Source organism: Portunus trituberculatus, chromosome 35 (assembly GCF_017591435.1).
Source record: "Portunus trituberculatus isolate SZX2019 chromosome 35, ASM1759143v1, whole genome shotgun sequence".
Lineage (NCBI taxonomy): Eukaryota > Metazoa > Arthropoda > Malacostraca > Decapoda > Portunidae > Portunus > Portunus trituberculatus.
Genome location: NC_059289.1, coordinates 19,496,230 through 19,521,162, shown reverse-complemented (window position 1 = coordinate 19,521,162; position 24,933 = coordinate 19,496,230). Strand labels below are relative to the sequence as shown.

The window sequence follows — 24,933 nt, the reverse complement described above, 5'->3', positions numbered from 1 at the left end:
TCTTTCAAGAGACAAATTGGATGAAATTCAAGAGTGCTAAGGAGCAAATGAAAAGTGGAAGGAATTTATAAAAATATACAAAGAAGGTGAGAAAAAATTTGTACCAATAAGACAACATAGAGAAGTTGGAAAGCAGGACTGGTTTAACGATAGATGTGAAAAGGCTAGAACAAGAAAAGAGGATGCATGGAAGAGGTGGAGAAGGAAAAGACGGATTAAGCAGTGGGAAAGTTACAAAAGAGCAAGAAATGAATATGTGTTGATTAGAAGAGAAGAAAGAAAGAAACAAGAAAAGGATATAATTGATAAATGTAAAGACCAACCAAGGCTTTTTACAGACATGTGAACAACAACATCAAAAATAGAGAAAGTATTGAAAGTTTAGAAGTAAATGGAGTATGCAGTGAAGATCCCAGGAAATGGCAGAGGCTATGAATGGATGCTTTCGGAAGGTATTCACAAAGGAGACTGCTTTTGACAAACCACTGGTAATGGAACAGAAAGGGATTATGAAGGAGTTTCAAGTAACGGTGGAGGAGATCAAGAACATGATGGGGAGTTTAGAAGTGAGAAAAGCTGTGGGACCTGATGGGGTATCAGGATGGATTTTAAGAGAATGCAGGAGCAATTGGCAGAAAAAGTTTGTGAAGTAATTGATGCCTCATTAAGGGAAGGTGTAGTGCCCCAAGACTGGAAAAGAGCTAACATTGTCCCAATCTATAAATCAGGTAACAAGAGAGACCCATTGAACTATAGACCAGTGTCACTTACAAGTGTGGTAGCTAAGATGTGTGAGAGGGTGGTGAAGACTAGATGGACAGACTTCTTGGAGAAAAATGACATACTTTGTGAGTGTCAATTTGGTTTTAGGAAAGGGCGTTCATGCACGACAAACCTGATATGTTACTATTCGAGGGTGATAGATGTAATACAGGAAAGAGATGGTTGAGCTGATGGAATATATCTGGATTTAAAAAAGGCCTTTGATAAGGTACCACACCAGAGACTGATCTGGAAACTTGAAATGGTAGGAGGAGTGCATGGCAGTTTACTAAAATGGATGGAAGACTTTTGGTAGGAAGAGAAATGAGAACAATAATTAAGGACAGACCATCAGAATGGGGATTGGTGGAGAGTGGAGTTCCACAGGGATCAGTGTTGGCACCAGTAATGTTCGCAGTCTACATAAATGACATGGTGGATGGGGTGTCCAGTTATGTGAGCCTATTTGCAGACGATGCAAAATTGTTACGAAAAGTGAGATGTGACAAAGATTGCGAACTACTCCAGGAAGACTTGGACAGAATATGGAAATGGAGCTGTACATGGCAAATGGAGTTCAACACGACAAAATGCAAGAAAATAGAGTTTGGCAAGAGTGAAAGAAGAATCAGGAGTATGTACAAGATAGGAAATGAAGACATAAAACCAGTCATGAAGAAAAAGACCTTGGGGTGACAATTACCAATGACCTATCGCCAGAGAGACATATAAACAAAATAATTGGAGAAGTATTGAACTTATTGAGGAACATAAGAGTGGCGTTCGTATATCTAGATGAAGAAATGATGAAGAAAATAATTACTGCAATGATAAGACCGAGGCTTGAATATGCAACAATACAGTGGGCTCGAACTTAAAGAAACACATAAGGAAACTAGAGAAAGTACAGAGGGCTGCAACAAAATGGTGCCTGACTTAAGAGATTTGACTTATGAAGACAGACTGAAAAGAATGCAACTTCCAACCCTGGAAAACAGAAGAGAAAGGGAGACCTGATAGCAATATACAGAGTGATGATTGGCATGGAAAAATGGATAGGGAAGATCTGTGTATGTGGAATGGAAGAATGTCGAGAGGGCATGGGAAAAACTAAAATGGCCACTTATAGGAGAGATGTGAAAAATATAGCTTCCCTCATAGAAGGGTGGAAGCATGGAATAGTTTAGACGTGGAAGTGGTCAACGCAAGGAATATTCATGATTTTAAGAAAAAGCTGGACATTAATAGATATGGAGACGGGACAACACGAGCATAGCTCTTTTCCCGTATGTTACAATTAGGTAAATACAATTAGGTAAATACACACACACACACACACACACACACACACACACACACTGTACATGGCAAATGGAGTTCAACACGACAAAATGCAAGAAAATAGAGTTTGGCAAGAGTGAAAGAAGAATCAGGAGTATATACAAGATAGGAAATGAAGACATAAAAACCAGTCATGAAGAAAAAGACCTTGGGGTGACAATTACCAATGACCTATCGCCAGAGAGACATATAAACAAAATAATTGGAGAAGTATTGAACTTATTGAGGAACATAAGAGTGGCGTTCAGATATTTAGATGAAGAAATGATGAAGAAAATAATTACTGCAATGATAAGACCGAGGCTTGAATATGCAACAATACAGTGGGCTCGAACTTAAAGAAACACATAAGGAAACTAGAGAAAGTACAGAGGGCTGCAACAAAATGGTGCCTGACTTAAGAGATTTGACTTATGAAGACAGACTGAAAAGAATGCAACTTCCGACCCTGGAAAACAGAAGAGAAAGGGAGACCTGATAGCAATATACAGAGTGATGATTGGCATGGAAAAAATGGATAGGGAAGATCTGTGTATGTGGAATGAAAGAATGTCGAGAGGGCATGGGAAAAAACTAAAATGGCCACTTATAGGAGAGATGTGAAAAATATAGCTTCCCTCATAGAAGGGTGGAAGCATGGAATAGTTTAGACGTGGAAGTGGTCAACGCAAGGAATATTCATGATTTTAAGAAAAAGCTGGACATTAATAGATATGGAGACGGGACAACACGAGCATAGCTCTTTTCCCGTATGTTACAATTAGGTAAATACAATTAGGTAAATACACACACACACACACACACACACACACACACACACACACACACACACACACGGCCCGGTAGCTCAGTGGTTAGAGCACTGGCTTCACAAGCCAGATGGCCGGGTTTCGATTCCCCGGCCGGGTAGCCCCTGTTCACCTAGCAGTGAGTAGGTACGGGATGTAAATCGAGGAGTTGTGACCTTGTTGTACCGGTGTGTGTTGTGTGCCTGGTCTCAGACCTATCCCAAGATCGGAAATAATGAGCTCTGAGCTCGTTCCGTAGGGTAACGTCTGGCTGTCTCGTCAGAGACTGCAGCAGATCAAACAGTGAATTACACGGCCCGGTAGCTCAGTGGTTAGAGCGCTGGCTTCACAAGCCAGAGGGCCGGGGTTCGATTCCCTGGCCGGGTGGAGATATTTGGGTGTGTCTCCTTTCACGTGTAGCCCCTGTTCACCTAGCAGTGAGTAGGTACGGGATGTAAATCGAGGAGTTGTGACCTTGTTGTCCCGGTGTGTGGTGTGTGCCTGGTCTCAGGCCTATCCCAAGATCGGAAATAATGAGCTCTGAGCTCGTTCTGTACGGTAACGTCTGGCTGTCTCGTCAGAGACTGCAGCAGATCAAACAGTGAATTACACACACACACACACACACACATACACACACACACACACACACACACACACACATGGTACGGTACACAGAAGACGCGGTTGCTGAGCTCCGGAGAAATCATCTTTACTACTACTGTTGCCGTTGCCTAAGAGTAACTAAAGTGGGTAAGGAGCGTGTAATGTTTGTCCCGTCTCCATATGTTAACTGTTGAGAAGCAAGTAATGTCCAGGGAAGGTGAATTTTAACTGTAACCTGCGTTGGAACCATCAGCTGGGAGTTGTTTACATCTGCGCAACATGGCGGACGCATATTCGGAAGAGAAATTAGACTTCACAGGCTTCCAAGGTACAATGGAAAAGAGCGTCTATGTCAAGAAAATTCTGGAATTAGAAGGAAAAATTGAAAAACTATTTGAAAAGTATGGCAAACTGGAAAAGAGTCATAACAATATGCTGAAAGAGTGCGCTGAAATGAAGACAGAAAATGCAGTACTGAAAGAGGAAGTTAAGTTAATTAAAGTGAATTGCGACAAATGTGGAGAATCTTTAGGAAAAGTGATGGAGAAGCAGGCTGAATGGAAAAAAAGTCAGGAAGTGGAAAGAAAGGAGGTAAATTACAAAGTTGCAAGTCTGGAAAAGGAAATCAAAGAGTCTGGGAGAAAACTTTGGGCCTTGCTGAAATTATAGATCAACAGATCATAGAAGAGAAGATTGCTGAGAAAGTTGTGAAGGTTATTAAGTCAAATGAGACATTGGTGAGGGAAACTGTAGACAAAAAGAGATGTGTGGTGATATTTGGTGTGGAGGAGGATAAGACACCAAGTAAAATGGAGAGAGAGAAAAACATAAAAAGGTGATAAATAATATCATTAATGTGGTGCAGGAGGAGGAAAAGACCTAGTACAAGAAATAGAGGACTTCCATAGAATTGGAAAGTTCACAGGAGAAGGTATGAGGCCAATAAGAATCAAACTTAAGTCACAAAAGGATGTAGATGAATTGGTGGAGAAGTCATGGAGGCTAGCCCAGCAGGAAACAACAAGGAAGATTTGGTTGAGAAGAGATCTCGGTGAAAAGGAAAGAGAAATGTTAAATGAGTTGAGAAAGGAGGCTTTGAAAAAATGAAGAGAGGACAGAAGAGGAGAAGAAAGAGTTTTTCTGGAGAATCTTGGATATGAGACTGAGGAAGTGGTTCATAACCCAGAAAAGTACAGCAAGAAAGGACTAAAGAAACTTACATATGAGCGGAATGTAATGTATTCCAACATAAATGGAGTGATATCGGGATTTTAGAACTCAACGATTACTTGAGGGACAAGAACCCAGATATTGTGGGTCTTACTGAAACAAAACTGAGAGAGGAGAAGACCTGATGATGGTTGGAGAAGGAAATATAATGTTTGGAAAAGAAATAGAGTAGGTAAGATGGGAGGAGGAGTGATGTTGCTGGTTAAAAAGATATAAAGGTGGATCAAGTGAAAGAAGGTATGGGAAAGGCAGAAGTGCTAAAGATCAGAGCAGAAACTAATGAAGGAAAAAGAGGCACTACATAGTGGTGTACGTACCACCTAAGACAAATGCATGGTCAGTACAGGAATATGAAGAAATGATAAGAGATACAGGAACATGTCTGGAAGAAATGTTGGGTGGCTGTGAACGAACTATAATGATGGGAGATTTTAATTGTAAAGAGGTGTGTTGGGAGGACTGGTCAATGGAAGGATCAGAGACAACATGGGGAAATACACTATTGACACTGGCAATGGAAAATGTGTTAACTCAGTGGGTCAAAGAAGATACTAGGTTTGGAGGAGAGGGAGCATCGTCAAGACTGGACTTGGTCTTTAGTACAGAGCCAATGGTCATTGAGGAGATGAGGGTGGAGTGCCCTTTAGCAAAGAGTGATCATGCAGTTTTGGAGTTCAAGGTGATAGATGAAGAGAAATCTAGAAGAAATGAAGAATATAAAGTGGGAAGATGGAATTATGCCAAGACAGATTTTGGAAACCTAAAGAAATTCTTTCAAGAGACAAATTGGATGAAATTCAAGAGTGCTAAGGAGCAAATGAAAAGTGGAAGGAATTTATAAAAATATACAAAGAAGGTGAGAAAAATTTGTACCAATAAGACAACATAGAGAAGTTGGAAAGCAGGACTGGTTTAACGATAGATGTGAAAAGGCTAGAACAAGAAAAGAGGATGCATGGAAGAGGTGGAGAAGGAAAAGACGGATTAAGCAGTGGGAAAGTTACAAAAGAGCAAGAAATGAATATGTGTTGATTAGAAGAGAAGAAAGAAAGAAACAAGAAAAGGATATAATTGATAAATGTAAAGACCAACCAAGGCTTTTTACAGACATGTGAACAACAACATCAAAAATAGAGAAAGTATTGAAAGTTTAGAAGTAAATGGAGTATGCAGTGAGGATCCCAGGAAATGGCAGAGGCTATGAATGGATGCTTTCGGAAGGTATTCACAAAGGAGACTGCTTTTGACAAACCACTGGTAATGGAACAGAAAGGGATTATGAAGGAGTTTCAAGTAACTGTGGAGGAGATCAAGAATATGATGGGGAGTTTAGAAGTGAGAAAAGCTGTGGGACCTGATGGGGTATCAGGATGGATTTTAAGAGAATGCAGGAGCAACTGGCAGAAAAAGTTTGTGAAGTAATTGATGCCTCATTAAGGGAAGGTGTAGTGCCCCAAGACTGGAAAAGAGCTAACATTGTCCCAATTTATAAATCAGGTAACAAGAGAGACCCATTGAACTATAGACCAGTGTCACTTACAAGTGTGGTAGCTAAGATGTGTGAGAGGGTGGTGAAGAATAGATGGACAGACTTCTTGGAGAAAATGACATACTTTGTGAGTGTCAATTTGGTTTTAGAAAAGGGCGTTCATGCACGACAAACCTGATATGTTACTATTCGAGGGTGATAGATGTAATACAGGAAAGAGATGGTTGGGCTGATGGAATATATCTGGATTTAAAAAAGGCCTTTGATAAGGTACCACACCGGAGACTGATCTGGAAACTTGAAATGGTAGGAGGAGTGCATGGCAGTTTACTAAAATGGATGGAAGACTTTTGGTAGGAAGAGAAATGAGAACAATAATTAAGGACAGACCATCAGAATGGGGCTTGGTGGAGAGTGGAGTTCCACAGGGATCAGTGTTGGCACCAGTAATGTTTGCGGTCTACATAAATGACATGGTGGATGGGGTGTCCAGTTATGTGAGCCTATTTGCAGACGATGCAAAATTGTTAAGAAAAGTGAGATGTGACAAAGATTGCGAACTACTCCAGGAAGACTTGGACAGAATATGGAAATGGAGCTGTACATGGCAAATGGAGTTCAACACGACAAAATGCAAGAAATTAGAGTTTGGCAAGAGTGAAAGAAGAATCAGGAGTATGTACAAGATAGGAAATGAAGACATAAAACCAGTCATGAAGAAAAAGACCTTGGGGTGACAATTACCAATGACCTATCGCCAGAGAGACATATAAACAAAATAATTGGAGAAGTATTGAACTTATTGAGGAACATAAGAGTGGCGTTCAGATATTTAGATGAAGAAATGATGAAGAAAATAATTACTGCAATGATAAGACCAAGGCTTGAATATGCAACAATACAGTGGGCTCCGAACTTAAAGAAACACATAAGGAAACTAGAGAAAGTACAGAGGGCTGCAACAAAATGGTGCCTGACTTAAGAGATTTGACTTATGAAGACAGACTGAACAGAATGCAACTTCCGACCCTGGAAAACAGAAGAGAAAGGGAGACCTGATAGCAATATACAGAGTGATGATTGGCATGGAAAAATGGATAGGAAGATCTGTGTATGTGGAATGAAAGAATGTCGAGAGGGCATGGGAAAAACTAAAATGGCCACTTATAGGAGAGATGTGAAAAATATAGCTTCCTCATAGAAGGGTGGAAGCATGGAATAGTTTAGACGTGGAAGTGGTCAACGCAAGGAATATTCATGATTTTAAGAAAAGCTGGACATTAGTAGATATGGAGACGGGACACACGAGCATAGCTCTTTTCCCGTATGTTATAATTAGGTAAATACAATTAGGTAAATACACACACACACACACACACACACACACACACATTTGGTTTTAGAAAAGGGCGTTCATGCACAACAAACCTGATATGTTACTATTCGAGGGTGATAGATGTAATACAGGAAAAAGATGGTTGGGCTGATGGAATATATCTGGATTTAAAAAAGGCCTTTGATAAGGTACCACACCGGAGACTGATCTGGAAACTTGAAATGGTAGGAGGAGTGCATGGCAGTTTACTAAATTGGATGGAAGACTTTTTGGTAGGAAGAGAAATGAGAACAATAATTAAGGACAGACCATCAGAATGGGGCTTGGTGGAGAGTGGAGTTCCACAGGGATCAGTGTTGGCACCAGTAATGTTCGCGGTCTACATAAATGACATGGTGGATGGGGTGTCCAGTTATGTGAGCCTATTTGCAGACGATGCAAAATTGTTAAGAAAAGTGATTTGTGACAAAGATTGCGAACTACTACAGGAAGACTTGGACAGAATATGGAAATGAAGCTGTACATGGCAAATGGAGTTCAACACGACAAAATGCAAGAAATTAGAGTTTGGCAAGAGTGAAAGAAGAATCAGGAGTATGTACAAGATAGGAAATGAAGACATAAAAACCAGTCATGAAGAAAAAGACCTTGGGGTGACAATTACCAATGACCTATCACCAGAGAGACATATAAACAAAATAATTGGAGAAGTATTGAACTTATTGAGGAACATAAGAGTGGCGTTCAGATATTTAGATGAAGAAATGATGAAGAAAATAATTACTGCAATGATAAGACCAAGGCTTGAATATGCAACAATACAGTGGGCTCCAAACTTAAAGAAACACATAAGGAAACTAGAGAAAGTACAGAGGGCTGCAACAAAAATGGTGCCTGACTTAAGAGATTTGACTTATGAAGACAGACTGAACAGAATGCAACTTCCGACCCTGGAAAACAGAAGAGAAAGGGAGACCTGATAGCAATATACAGAGTGATGATTGGCATGGAAAAAATGGATAGGAAGATCTGTGTATGTGGAATGAAAGAATGTCGAGAGGGCATGGGAAAAAACTAAAATGGCCACTTATAGGAGAGATGTGAAAAATATAGCTTCCCTCATAGAAGGGTGGAAGCATGGAATAGTTTAGACGTGGAAGTGGTCAACGCAAGGAATATTCATGATTTTAAGAAAAAGCTGGACATTAGTAGATATGGAGACGGGACAGTACGAGCATAGCTCTTTTCCCGTATGTTACAATTAGGTAAATACAATTAGGTAAATACACACACACACACACACACACACATACACACAAGTCTATAAATTGATCAACGGAATGGACCAAGTGGATAATGAGGAACTGATCCTGAGAGAAGAATATGACACCCGAAGCACAAGATCGCATAGTAAAAAGCTGAGAAAGGAAGATGTCTGAGAGATATAAAAAAATATAGTTTCCCGCAGAGATGTATTGAGACGTGGAACAGTTTAGATGAAGAAGTAGTGTCTGCAACGAGTGTGCACACTTTTAAAGTAAGATTGGATAAGTGTAGATATGGAGACGGGAAGACGAGCATAAATAAAGAGGCCCTGTAAAACTACAACTAGGTAAATACAACTAGGTAAATACACACACACACACACACACAATAAAACATTTTATGAAAGAAACTATGAAAAGGACATTGTTAAAAAATGTAAGAAGCAACTGAAATTGTTCTACAGATTCATAAATGGAAAAATAAGGCAAAAAGAAACAATAGAAAGGTTAAAAGGAGAGTACGGGATGATGGAAGACCCAAAAAGTATGGCAGAACTGTTAAATAGTAAATTTCAGGAGGTCTTTACTAACGAATCCAAATTTGAAAGACCACAGGGTAATAGAGAGACTGTCTATGACTCTATATGAAAGAGATTAAAATAACCAAGCTTGAAACTAAGGAGATGATAAAGGAATTGGATGAAGTGAAGGCAATGGATGAAGTCTCAGATAGAATACTGAAAGAATGTAGGGAAGAACTAGCAAGTCCTATATACAATATCATAAAATGCTCAATAGAAAATGGAACAGTACCAGTAGAATGGAAAAGAGCTGAGGTGGTTCCCATATATAAGAGCGGAAGGAAGGAAGAACCTTTAAATTACAGACCGGTATCACTAACTAGTGTAATATGTAAGATGTGTGAAATAGTAATAAAGATACAATGGATCGAGTTCCTTGAAGACAACCATTTGTTATCAAATAGACAATTTGGTTTTAGAAACGGTCGGTTATGTATAACAAATTTACTGAGTTTCTACTCTAAAATAGTTGATAGAGTACAAGAGAGAGAGGGATGGGTTGACTGTATTTATTTAGATTTAAAAAAGGCGTTTGATAAAGTGCCACATGCAAATTTATTGTGGAAGTTAGAGGAGAAAGGTGGCTTAAAAGGAAGCACATTGAGATGGATAAAAAATTATTTGAGGGGGAGAGCAATAAGAACGGTAGTTAAAGATATGAAGTCCAAGTGGAGAGCAGTAGAAAGCGGAGTGCCACAGGGGTCAGTATTGGCACCAATACTTTTTCTCATATATATAAATGACATGCCAGAGGGAGGGAATAGCTACATAAATCTGTTTGTGGATGATGCAAAACTGTGCAGAGTTATAAAGAAAAACGAGGATTGTGAAATACTGCAGGACCTAAATAAGATCTGGAAATGGAGTAAAAAGTGGGAGATGGAATTCAATATGGACAAAAGCCATGTCATAGAAATGGGAAAGAGTGAAAGATGACCAGTGGGAATCTATAAGATGGGAGATGGAGTAGAACTAGAAAAAGTAAAAAAGGAAAAGGACTTGGGAGTGACAATGGAAGAAAACAATCAACCGGTAACCCATATTGATAGAATTTTCAGAGACATATAATTTTCTAAGTAATATTGGATTAGCATTTCACTATATGGACAAAGAAATGATGAAGAAATTGATAAGTAATATAATAAGACCCAGACTGGAATATGCAGGATTTGTGTGGACCCCCCATAAAAAGAAACACATAAGGAAATTAGAGAGACTACAAAAAATGGCTACAAGAATGGTTCCAGAAGTTAAAGGGATGACATATATAAGGAGAGACTAAAAGCTATGGATCTACCAATCCTGGAACAGAGAAGGGAGAGAGGGGATCTGATACAAGTTTATAAATTGATTAACAGAATGAATCAAGTGGATAATGAGAAACTAATCCTGAGAGAAGAATATGACATTAGAAGCACAAGACCGCATATTAAGAAACTGAGGAAGGGAAGATGTCTGAGAGATGTTAAAAAATATATTTTCCCACAAAGATGTGTTGAGACTTGGAACAGTTTGAGTGAGGAAGTGTTGTCAGCAACGAATGTGCATAGTTTTAAAGAAAAATTAGATAAGTGTAGATATGGAGACGGGGCCACACAAGCATAAAGCCCAGGCCCTGTAAAACTACAACTAGGTAAATACACACACAAACTTTGTTCTTCATGCTATCATAGTTTTTCTTTAGCACATCTGTGTTTGCTTTCATGATCAATGGCCTAATCCATCCATGTAAGGAATATGCTTTATACATATGGAGTGTTCCACTCATACAGCTCTTTTAGACAGGGTGGAATGAAAAGCCTTTCATTTTATCAGCTTTTCTTCTCTAACTGACTGTCTTCAACCTCTTTCTCATCAATGCAATGTTACATCTCTTGCTATCTTCTATCACAATTTTCATGCCAGTTGCTCTTCTGACCTTGCTGACTGCATGTTTCCCCTCCTTCCATGGCCTCACTTCTGTCTCTTATTCTATCCAACTCTCTAATGGAAGAGTTAACCAGTATTCTCAGTTATTCATCCTTTCTTTGGTAAGCTCTGGAACTCCCTACCTGCTTTTGTATTTTCAACTTCCTATGAACTGAAGACTCTGAAGAAGGAGGTTTCAAGACATTTATCCTCTGGTTTTGAATAAGACCTTTGAGTCTGTATGGGAACTGGTGCTTCAGTGGGCCTTTTTTTTTTATTGCAATTTTTGCTACCCTTGACTGGTATTAAAAATGCCTTGACTCTGTATTGACTGGTATTAAAAAATGCCCTTGACTTTGTACTAAAAACTGCCTTGACAACTTAAGCAGTCAACACACTGTTTAGGAATAATGGCAGTTTGATCCCCACTTGATGCAATTTCTCACTTATTGCTACTCATTCTTCCTTTTTATGGAAGTTGACAAAACATTTTAGAATTGAATCTCAAAAATTAATTTGTTAAAATCTAAAACTTTGTAGTTAGTACTGATGAAGTGGCATTGTGTAAATGTGAAATTATGTTCCTTCTCACTGAGGCTACTTTACAATAAGAATTGTCAACTAAATAAAAGAGTAGAATACAAAAATGCATCAGAAAAGGATCATAAATGGATTACAATATACTTAAAACAAGCAGTGTTAGGAATGTTGTTTTACAGTGAAACTCTGTTTTACTCCATTAGGGATCTATTGGGGATAGGGGCATCCATGGAGAGAGTGGCCTATATGGAGAGCGTGGTGATCGAGGCTCATCAGGAGTGGCTCAGAATGGTGATCCAGGAATCCCGTAAGTATCTACTTATGTGTGCATTGAGTCTCTATCTATTTTAAGTCATTGTATTATTAACTTGCTATTATTTCAATAAGCAAGAACTTTAGGGAGATTATATATTTTTACATAAATTGATGGACTAGATTTATACCACTAATAAAAGGAAAATCATTAAACTATGATTGCTTGTGTCATGAATCATTGATTGAACATAAGGGACAATGTTGTTTATAGCATTACACTGGCTTTTTAGTAATGACCCAAACTTTTGTTCTGCTTGAATTAGAATTTATTGAGTTGTTTGCTAAATGTCTGAAATTTTTTTATTTCTTGATTTAGTTATTAACTGACAATCAGATAATGCACCCAAAACAAAGATTTTACAATTTTAGAACAAGCAAGCAATGACTTTCTGCCAGTGTTTATTTTTTCATCTTATCCTTTCAGGAAGTTTTATCTAGTTTAAGAAAACATACATTTCTAGACAAGTGTACCTCTTACTTGATGCACTTTCCCTATAAAACAAGCATGAAATACTACTAGCAAGTAACTAGAATATGTATATGTTGCAGGGGAGTGAATGGTGTCAAGGGTGAGCCAGGTGATGTGGGCTCACCAGGCAAACTTAGGCCTGATAAAATATTTCTCCACTGGCCTGTAGGGCCAAAAGGACCCCCAGGTATGTGTTGTATCATTTCCATCCATGTTCATGAACATAAATACAAGGAAATTGTTTCCAAGACTTGTTTTAACTAGTGATTTTAATGGGACCAGGTGAGTGTCTGTGTTATTAATAAGTCACTCCATATATATATATATATATATATATATATATATATATATATATATATATATATATATATATATACATACAGTAAGGTCTCGGTTTACGTCAGAGTTACGTTCCTGAAACATGACTTAAGTCGATTTTGTACGTAACTCGAATTTCCGTACATTTCAAAGCATATTATGGAGTTTTCAACCAATCATTGTTTATGGTCATTCAGGTAAGTTAAAGGTTATATTGTTATATTATTTACAACTATGTAGGAATATGAAACACAAGCTTGTTTTTGTTGTTGATTAGGGCCACAAACGCGAAGGACTGCAGGTTGCAGAGAGGGGTGGACGCCTGAGGCTGCCAGAAGGCTGGGCAGGTCGAATGTTGTGACACCCAGGGTGGACAGCTGGGAGCGTAGTGCAGTGCGGTGGGAGTAGAAGCGTGGGCAGCAGGGCAGGAAATGCAATAGGAAAGGGCAATAGGGATCAGCAGACAGGCACAGACAGTACAAGTCAGCTGCGAGTGTCGTGTGGCCCAGGCGAAGGCTCTGGAGTTGTTATTGTTGTGATGGGTGTGTGAGCCCTCAAGGTCATTAACCTCCCCATTGTCATTTTCTTCTTCCCTCCATCACACACAGCTGCTGCCTCCCTTCTCATGTCTTTTAATTATGTCCTCTTTTTTCTTGTAGCGTAATGGTTTTCCTTTTCTTAGCATCACTGCTGTCACTAAGAAGTTTTGTCTTTGGTGCCATTGAGCAAGATACTAAGAACTTGAGTCAGTAAACGGAGAAGTAGGATAACACTCTTGCCATGGGCGATGGTGTGGTGGAACTGAGGCAGGGTGTTATTGTATTCAAGCGTGAGGCGGGCTGTGTGGCGGGCAACCACCAACAATAACAATAAATCCCGACTACGATTTATAAATTTTCAATTTTTTTAATCTTAAATTGCCTTATAGTGGACTGACGAACTATGAGTTTGACGTAACTCGAGACCGAGTAACCCGGGACTATATATATATATATATATATATATATATATATATATATATATATATATATATATATATATAGATAGATAGATAGATAGATAGATAGATAGATAGATATATACAGGCACCATCCGAGTTACAACCTAAATCGGTTACGACCAACCGGTCATAAGTCGAAACGGTCGTAAATCGGATATACGGATACACTCAAAATATATGTATGTTTATTTTAAGATCTATCTTTCTCATTCATTTTAAGTGTGAGATACTGTATAGGTACAATAACATTTAGTTGATAATATATTAATATGGTAGGTTAAAGAAAGGAAAGACTTTTACGCCATTGGGTGGTGTGGAAATAAAGTTTAAATTTTAATACAGTAATCGCACACATATCCGGATTATAGCAGCCAAGGCCCTGGCGGATACACGAAATATCCGGATACGTGGAATTTCCTCTCCCAGCCCCTTATAAATTGAGATAAAACATGTACATGACCCAAATGGGTCAGAAAACAATGAATGAAAGCACATTAAATTATTGTGTATAAAATAATAACTTCCTGGAGGATGATTGAATGATAACATATCAGATACCTGCTTCTCTAGAAAATATGAGGGTTGGGAAGGTGCCATCAGCAGCGTCATGGCAATCTGCTGTTTCACTGCTGAACTGGACACTGAGTCATTATTAGTGTGTTGAAGTGAGATAATGGTAGTGATGTATTTATTGTTTGTCTGGTACAGCTTTCTACCTTTGTCTCAACATAATTTTTTGTAACAGAGTTATTGTGAGAGCTGTCATGTAAAGTTGTGATGATGAAGGCAGTAAGAAAAAAAAGTGTTTGAAAAAATCATAACAGTCTTATGATATAGAGAAGATCTCGGTGAAAAGGAAAGAGAAATGTTAAATGAGTTGAGAAAGGAGGCTTTGAAAAAATGAAGAGAGGACAGAAGAAGAGAAGAAAGAGTTTTTCTGGAGAATCTTGGATATGAGACTGAGGAAGTGGTTCATAACCCAGAAAAGTACAGCAAGAAAGGACTAAAGAAACTTACATATGAGCGAAATGTAATGTATTCCAACATAAATGGAGTGATATCGGGATTTTAGAACTCAACGATTACTTGAGGGACAAGAACCCAGATATTGTGGGTCTTACTGAAACAAAACTGAGAGAGGGAGAAGACCTGATGAAGGTTGGAGAAGGGAAATATAACGTTTGGAAAAGAAATAGAGTAGGTAAGATGGGAGGAGGAGTGATGTTGCTGGTTAAAAAAGATATAAAGGTGGATCAAGTGAAAAAGGTATGGGAAAGGCAGAAGTGCTAAAGATCAGAGCAGAAACTAATGAAGGAAAAAAGAGGCACTACATAGTGGTGTACGTACCACCTAAGACAAATGCATGGTCAGTACAGGAATATGAAGAAATGATAAGTGATACAGGAACATGTCTGGAAGAAATGTTGGGTGGCTGTGAACGAACTATAATGATGGGAGATTTTAATTGTAAAGAGGTGTGTTGGGAGGACTGGTCAATGGAAGGATCAGAGACAACATGGGGAAATACACTATTGACACTGGCAATGGAAAATGTGTTAACTCAGTGGGTCAAAGAAGATACTAGGTTTGGAGGAGAGGGAGCATCGTCAAGACTGGACTTGGTCTTTAGTACAGAGCCAATGGTCATTGAGGAGATGAGGGTGGAGTGCCCTTTAGCAAAGAGTGATCATGCAGTTTTGGAGTTCAAGGTGATAGACGAAGAGAAATCTAGAAGAAATGAAGAATATAAAGTGGGAAGATGGAATTATGCCAAGACAGATTTTGGAAACCTAAAGAAATTCTTTCAAGAGACAAATTGATGAAATTCAAGAGTGCTAAGGGAGCAAATGAAAAGTGGAAGGAATTTATAAAAATATACAAAGAAGGTGAGAAAAAATTTGTACCAATAAGACAACATAGAGAAGTTGGAAAGCAGGACTGGTTTAACGATAGATGTGAAAAGGCTAGAACAAGAAAAGAGGATGCATGGAAGAGGTGGAGAAGGAAAAGACGGATTAAGCAGTGGAAAGTTACAAAAGAGCAAGAAATGAATATGTGTTGATTAGAAGAGAAGAAAGAAAGAAACAAGAAAAGGATATAATTGATAAATGTAAAGACCAACCAAGGCTTTTTTACAGACATGTGAACAACAACATCAAAAATAGAGAAAGTATTGAAAGTTTAGAAGTAAATGGAGTATACAGTGAAGATCCCAGGGAAATGGCAGAGGCTATGAATGGATGCTTTCGGAAGGTATTCACAAAGGAGACTGCTTTTGACAAACCACTGGTAATGGAACAGAAAGGGATTATGAAGGAGTTTCAAGTAACGGTGGAGGAGATCAAGAACATGATGGGGAGTTTAGAAGTGAGAAAAGCTGTGGGACCTGATGGGGTATCAGGATGGATTTTAAGAGAATGCAGGGAGCAATTGGCAGAAAAAGTTTGTGAAGTAATTGATGCCTCATTAAGGGAAGGCGTAGTGCCCCAAGACTGGAAAAGAGCTAACATTGTCCCAATCTATAAATCAGGTAACAAGAGAGACCCATTGAACTATAGACCAGTGTCACTTACAAGTGTGGTAGCTAAGATGTGTGAGAGGGTGGTGAAGACTAGATGGACAGACTTCTTGGAGAAAATGACATACTTTGTGAGTGTCAATTTGGTTTTAGGAAAGGGCGTTCATGCACGACAAACCTGATATGTTACTATTCGAGGGTGATAGATGTAATACAGGAAAGAGATGGTTGGGCTGATGGAATATATCTGGATTTAAAAAAGGCCTTTGATAAGGTACCACACCAGAGACTGATCTGGAAACTTGAAATGGTAGGAGGAGTGCATGGCAGTTTACTAAAATGGATGGAAGACTTTTGGTAGGAAGAGAAATGAGAACAATAATTAAGGACAGACCATCAGAATGGGGATTGGTGGAGAGTGGAGTTCCACAGGGATCAGTGTTGGCACCAGTAATGTTCGCAGTCTACATAAATGACATGGTGGATGGGGTGTCCAGTTATGTGAGCCTATTTGCAGACGATGCAAAATTGTTACGAAAAGTGAGATGTGACAAAGATTGCGAACTACTCCAGGAAGACTTGGACAGAATATGGAAATGGAGCTGTACATGGCAAATGGAGTTCAACACGACAAAATGCAAGAAAATAGAGTTTGGCAAGAGTGAAAGAAGAATCAGGAGTATGTACAAGATAGGAAATGAAGACATAAAACCAGTCATGAAGAAAAGACCTTGGGGTGACAATTACCAATGACCTATCGCCAGAGAGACATATAAACAAAATAATTGGAGAAGTATTGAACTTATTGAGGAACATAAGAGTGGCGTTCAGATATCTAGATGAAGAAATGATGAAGAAAATAATTACTGCAATGATAAGACCGAGGCTTGAATATGCAACAATACAGTGGGCTCCGAACTTAAAGAAACACATAAGGAAACTAGAGAAAGTACAGAGGGCTGCAACGAAAATGGTGCCTGACTTAAGAGATTTGACTTATGAAGACAGACTGAAAAGAATGCAACTTCCAACCCTGGAAAACAGAAGAGAAAGGGGAGACCTGATAGCAATATACAGAGTGATGATTGGCATGGAAAAATGGATAGGGAAGATCTGTGTATGTGGAATGGAAGAATGTCGAGAGGGCATGGGAAAAACTAAAATGGCCACTTATAGGAGAGATGTGAAAAATATAGCTTCCTCATAGAAGGGTGGAAGCATGGAATAGTTTAGACATGGAAGTGGTCAACGCAAGGAATATTCATGATTTTAAGAAAAAGCTGGACATTAATAGATATGGAGACGGGACAACACGAGCATAGCTCTTTTCCCGTATGTTACAATTAGGTAAATACAATTAGGTAAATACACAGATCAAACAGTGAAACACGCCTGGTAGCTCAGTGGTTAGAGCGCTGGCTTCACAAGCCAGAGGACCGGGGTTCGATTCCCCGGCCGGGTGGAGATATTTGGGTGTGTCTCCTTTCACATGTAGCCCCTGTTCACCTAGCAGTGAGTAGGTACGGGATGTAAATCGAGGAGTTGTGACCTTGTTGTCCCGGTGTGTGGTGTGTGCCTGGTCTCAGGCCTATCCAAAGATCGGAAATAATACTACTAAAATCACAAGCAGCAACAGAAGAAATATTATATAGAACAACTGAACTCAGAGAAACAGAAGGCTGCAAGGATATCTACATAAAGGAAAAATAGAAATGAGGAAGGAAGGAAGAGATACAACGAACTGGCAGCAGCAGTATGGGAGAAAAATAATGAAAGGTCAGAAGAGGAAAAAAAAGGGATTTTTTTTTTTTGGAGAATTCTAGGAGACAGGATAAAGAAATGGTATATAAAAGAGAAGAAAGAAGAAAAAGTGGAACAAGTTTAACTAAAAGTGATAAAGGCAAGAGACTAAAAATTATGTAAACTAATATAGACGGGGTTTTTTCAAGTAAATTAGAATTAAGAGATTACATAAAGAAAGAAGAACCGGATATTGTATGCCTGGCTGAAACAAAACTAAATGAGGCAATCAAAATAGACTTGGATAATAGGTATAATGTATGGAGGCGAGACAGAGTGGGCAAAGGAGGAGGAGAAGTCATGAAAATGTCAAGGAAGAGGATGGTGGTAAACCAAGTGGAATGTGGGGAAGGAAAAGCAGAAGTACTGTATGATAAGATGCATATTAATAAAAAAGAGTTTAACAATCATTGTAACATAGGTGCCACCAAAAACAAATTCATGGACCAATCAAGAATATAAAGACATGATAGATGACACAATAAGGAGTCTAACGAGAATCGTTAAAGAAAGGAGAAAAGTTATATTAGTAGGAGATTTCAACTGTAAAGAAGTGGACTGGGAAAATTATAAAAGTGGTATAGGGGAAGAAGCCTGGGAAGAAAGATTCTTGAACCTAATGATAGACAATATGATGGACCAAAGAGTAAAGGAAAACACAAGATTCAGAGGAAATGATGAGCCGGCAAGATTAGACATGATTTTTACAAGGGGTATACAAATGAATGATTATATAAGATATAAGTGCCCATTGGGAAAGAGTGATCATGTATTATTAGAAATGGATATAGAAGAGGGAAAAGAAGATAGAGATGAATCATACAAAGGAGACCGATTAAATTATAGAAAGGCAGACATTGAGAATCTCAAGAACTATTTCAAATATGCAAACTGGGAGGAAATAGAAAACTATGAGGGAGTACAAGAGAAATATAACTTATTTTTGGAAATATACAAAACAGAAGTCAGGGAATATGTCCCAAAATATAGACCTAAGGAAGAAAAAATGAAAGATTGGTTTAAAGCAAAGTGTGCCAGGGCAAAGGAGAAAAGGGATGGAGCATGGAAAAGGTGGAGGAGAAATAGAAATTCAGTAAATAAGGTAAACTTCAAGATAGCAAGAAATGAATATGTGAAAGGGAGGAAGGAAGAGGAGAGGATCTATGAAAAGGACATAGTCGAAAAATGCAAGGGGCAACCAAAATTGTTCTACAGATTTATAAACGGAAAAATAAGACAAAAAGAAACAATAGAAAGGTTAAAAGGAGAAAATGGGATGGTGGAAGACCCAAAAAATATGGCAGAACTGTTAAATAATAAGTTCCAGGAGGTCTTTACTAAGGAATGCAAATTTGAAAGACCACAGGGTAATAGAGAGACCATCTATATGAAAGAGATTAAAGTAACCAAGCTTCAAATAAAAGAATTAATGAAGAAATTGGATGAAGAAAAAGGCAATGGGACCAGATGAAGTCTCAGGCAGAATACTGAAAGAATGTAGGGGAGAACTAGCAAGTCCTATATACAACATCATAAAATGCTCAATAGAAAATGGAACAGTACCAGTGGAATGGAAAAGAGCTGAGGTGGTTCCCATATATAAGAGCGGAAGGAAGGAAGAACCTCTAAATTACAGACCAGTATCACTAACTAGTGTAATATGCAAGATGTATGAAAGAATAATAAAGAAACAATGGATCGAGTTCCTAGAAGACAACAAATTAATATCAAATAGCCAATTTGGCTTAAGGAAAGGTCGGTCGTGTGTATCAAATTTACTGAGTTTTTACTCTAGAATAGTTGATAGGGTACAAGAGAGAGAGGGATGGGTTGATTGTATTTACATGGATTTAAAAAAGGCATTTGATAAAGTGCCACATGCAAGGTTACTGTGGAAATTAGAGGAGAAGGGTGGTTTAAAAGGAAACACATTGAGATGGATGGAAAATTATTTGAGAGGGAGAGAAATAAGGACAGTAGTCAAAGATATGAAGTCCAAGTGGAGAGCAGTAGAAAGCGGAGTGGCACAGGGGTCAATATTGGCACCAATACTTTTTCTTATTTATATAAATGACATGCCAGAAGGAGTGAAGAGCTACATAAATCTGTTTGTGGATGATGCGAAACTGTGCAGAGTTGTAAAGCAAAAAGAAGTTTGTGAAATACTGCAAGAAGACCTAAATAAGATCGACTGTTTCACTGTGTATATGTATTTACCTATGGTGTTTTTATTTACATAGTTTTAAATTTGTGGTGAGTGCTCCAGCAAATTTGTAATGAGTGGTGAAACAATAGTGTCTTGCAGACTCATTGCTTCTGATGTTTTTGTGTTCAGTGGTCGGGTATATGGTGAATGCACTCTTGTATGAGAATGACCGTTTTTTTTCTTAGAAATTTCTTTCAAATATTAGGGTGCTTCTTGCAAGCCGTAAAATACGGTAATGCTCCTCTCTAGGATGGGATCTGTTTCAGTGAAGAGGGATGTTGCATCTTCCATGACTTTCAGCAAATTACGAAGAGTCCAAGATGCTTGGGAGGGGAGGTCAAGTACATCCACCAAGACCAGCGGGAGATTCAAATGGAGACCAAATCATGCAATCGCAAGTCAAAGTCGTGCTCGACGAAATATGGGATATTTTAACGATTCGTGTATACGCGAGTTTCGTGTTCGCAAATTGTGTTCAGAGGTTTGACTATATATATATATATATATATATATATATATATATATATATATATATATATATATATATATATATATATATATATATATATATATATATATATATATATATATATATATATATATATATATATATATATATATATATATATATATATATATATATATATATATATATATATATATATATATATATATATATATATATATATATATATATATATATATATATATATATATATATATATATATATATATATATATATATATATATATATATATATATATATATATATATATATATATATATATATATATATATATATATATATATATATATATATATATATATATATATATATATATATATATATATATATATATATATATATATATATATATATATATATATATATATATATATATATATATATATATATATATATATATATATATATATATATATATATATATATATATATATATATATATATATATATATATATATATATATATATATATATATATATATATATATATATATATATATATATATATATATATATATATATATATATATATATATATATATATATATATATATATATATATATATATATATATATATATATATATATATATATATATATATATATATATATATATATATATATATATATATATATATATATATATATATATATATATATATATATATATATATATATATATATATATATATATATATATATATATATATATATATATATATATATATACATACAGCAAGTCCTCATTATACGGTACATATACGGTACATTCCTGAAAGCCTTACCGCAAATCGAAATTGCCGTATACTGAACCCATGATAACATGTAATAATAGGAGATGAAAATAGTCATATAAATTAATGTAAAGTACTGTGCAAAAGAAACACACAGAAAATGTTTTATTTATCTTTTACTCGCCACGTATTCTATCAGATGATGTCTCTCTCGAGGCTAAGGAACAGTAACATAACATAACATATAACATAACATAAATAATAGGATAACAAAGGGCCACCAGGGCCCATCTAGGTTATCCTGTATCAGTCGCACAGCGACCTCGTCATCAGTACTTAAAGATACACTTACAAGTACACAATACATTATATACTAATTCTAAATATTTGGCCCATTAACAGGGGTAAGTCCTGCAGCGAAATCCTCTACAATTTGTGGTCCCCATACATGGGGATCATGTCTTGTTTAACTGTAGTAAATTTCTTATAAAAACTATCATGCAGTGCTATACATAATTATAAATCTAATAAATTTAAGTGCTTATCTAATCTGTTTTAAACATTGTCAAACTAGTGCTATTTACAACCCTCTTTGGCAATGCATTCCAGAAGTCTACCACCCTATGACTAAAGAAATATTTTCTTATATTTAACCTGCAGCCTTGCTTTCTAATCTTCCTGCCATGATTTCTAGTCCTACTTCCTCCTCTAAGGTAAAGAAAGATCTCACATCTATGTAGTTTGTATCTGAGAACATTTTAAATAACTCTATCATATCCTCTTATACATCTCCTCTTAAATGAAAACATGTTTAATTCCTTTAATCTATCTCTATACTCCAGGCGCTTCAAAGCTGGTATCATCCTAGTTGCTCTTCTCTGAACTGCTTCTAACATGTTGATATCCTGCCTATAGTGGGGTGACCAGGCCTGTATGCAATACTCTAAATGGGGCCTAACATAGGAATTATATAAGCTACGCACCACTTCCTTACTTTTATAACTAACATTTCTATTTATAAAACCCAGGATCCTATTTGCCCTATTTCTTGCTTCTAAACATTGCTTTGAAAATTTCATAGTCCTGTCTATCATTACTCCTAAATCCTTTCCTTCCTCTACTGCCTCTAGCCAACATCCCTCCATCTCATAGCTAAAGTTTGTGTTGTCTTTACCTAAATGCATAACCTGACACTTTTAGAATTAAACTCCATCTGCCACCTGTCTGCCCATGCTATCAGCCTGTCCAGGTCTCGTTGTATTCTGTAATTGTCCTTTTCACCCTGTACTGCACATGCTATCTTAGTATCATCTGCAAACTTTGATACTTTGCTACTAATTCCTATATCTAAATCGTTAATGTACACCAAGAAAAGAAGAGGTCCTAGCACTGATCCTTGGGGTACCCCACTAACCACTTCCTTCCACTCAGACATTGCCCCATTTAATACTACTCTCTGTTTCCTATCAGAAAGCCATTCACTAATCCAATCAACTAACCTACCCCCTATCCCATGTAGTCTCAATTTGTACACTAACCTCCTATGTGGTACCTTATCAAACGCCTTGCTAAAATCTAAATATATAACATCTATGCTATTTCCATCATCTAACTCCTTGGTAATATATTCTAAGATATCGAGCAAATTTGTAAGACAGGACCTCCCTGATCTAAAGCCATGTTGGGTATCTCTAATTAATCTATTCTCATTTAAATGCTCCCAAATACTACCCTTAATGATTTTCTCTAGTATCTTACATACTATACTAGTTAAACTGATCGGTCTATAATTATTCGCATCATCCTTCCTACCTTTTTAAATATTGGAGTAACATTAGCTAACTTCCAGTCCTGAGGTATCTCAGCAAACCTAAGTGATCTTTCAAAGATTAACTTAAGTGCTTCAGAAATACTGTCTACACCCTCCCTAAGTACTCTGGCATGTAGCTCATCAGGACCACTAGCTTTCCTATCGTCTAGTTCAAGAATAAATTTCCTAATAATTCCGGTTTTATATCAATATTTTCTAAAGCTCTTAAACTACTCGTCGCACTGTTTGTAACAGGATTTCCTATTCTTTCCTAGTAAATACTGAAGAAAATTGTTCATTCAATAATTCTACTATGTCTTCATTTTGATCCACTACTACACCATCTTTTCTGAGTGGTCCAATCCTATCCTTATTTCTTTTATCACTGACCTTGTAATAACTATATAATTTTTGGGATCTTTACTCCCAGCTCTAGCTAGTTTTATCTCTGCCTGCCTTTTACTTTTTTATAACCTTACTCAAATCATCTCTGACCTGTCTGTACCTAATCAAATCTACATCTTCCCACTTTTCTGCAACTCTCTATATGCCCTCTTCTCTCTGATCTGGCTACCTATCTCATGAGTCCACCATAATGGCTTCCTGTTTCTCTGCCTTATATCTTTGTAAGGGATACACTGCATCACTATACCCTTTACTACAACCTTAAAAATATCCCACATCTCCTGTGCAGTTTTATTTCCAAAACTATCTTCCCAGTTTACCTCTCCTAATAACTGACGTAACCTACCATAATTGCCTTTCTGATAGTTTGGGACTCTAGTCTTATTCACTATATTATCCCTACTGGAATTAATGATAAATCTAATTATATGATGGTCACTGTTTGCTAAAGTCTCTCCTACCTCAACTTCCTTTAAACAATGCTCAATATTTGTTAGTACTATGTCTAAAACCTTCCTCCCCTAGTAGGTTTATCTACCATCTGCACTAAATAGTTATCCTGAAAACTTTCCATAAACTTATTTTCACTAGCATCTCCTACCATCCTCTCCCAGTTTACTGACTTAAGATTAAAATCCCTAAGATAATTGTCTGACTAGTACACCCCCTATTTATCTCATCTACCATAAGGTTGTCTACCTCTGCTGACTGGTTAGGTGGTCTATAAAAAGCTCCTACTCTAATAACCTTACTTTTGTTTACTCTAACATCCAGCCATAAGGACTCTACTCTGTTATCTACCTTAATACCATTAACCTGACTGGAAATGAAGGATTTTTTTACATAAATAACTACTCCTCCACCTATCCTACCAATTCTCTGGTGTAAATACATAATGTATCCATCTACTTCATATTCTTTCCTATTTTCCCTAAACTTTTCCTCATTTACCTCTGTGACACATACAACATCTAAGTCCTCCTCA

General features: G+C 37.1%; 1 protein-coding gene across 1 annotated transcript in view; it reads left to right on the top strand.

Annotated features, from left to right (window-relative positions):
• LOC123513269 (collagen alpha-5(IV) chain-like) overlaps window positions 1–24,933 on the top strand; it is a 116,522-nt gene that overhangs the window by 17,639 nt on the left and 73,950 nt on the right. The window contains exons 4-5 of the mRNA XM_045270339.1: window positions 12,050–12,153; window positions 12,711–12,817. Of these exons, the coding sequence (XP_045126274.1) occupies window positions 12,050–12,153; window positions 12,711–12,817 (211 nt within the window). The remainder of the gene's footprint in view (window positions 1–12,049; window positions 12,154–12,710; window positions 12,818–24,933) is intronic.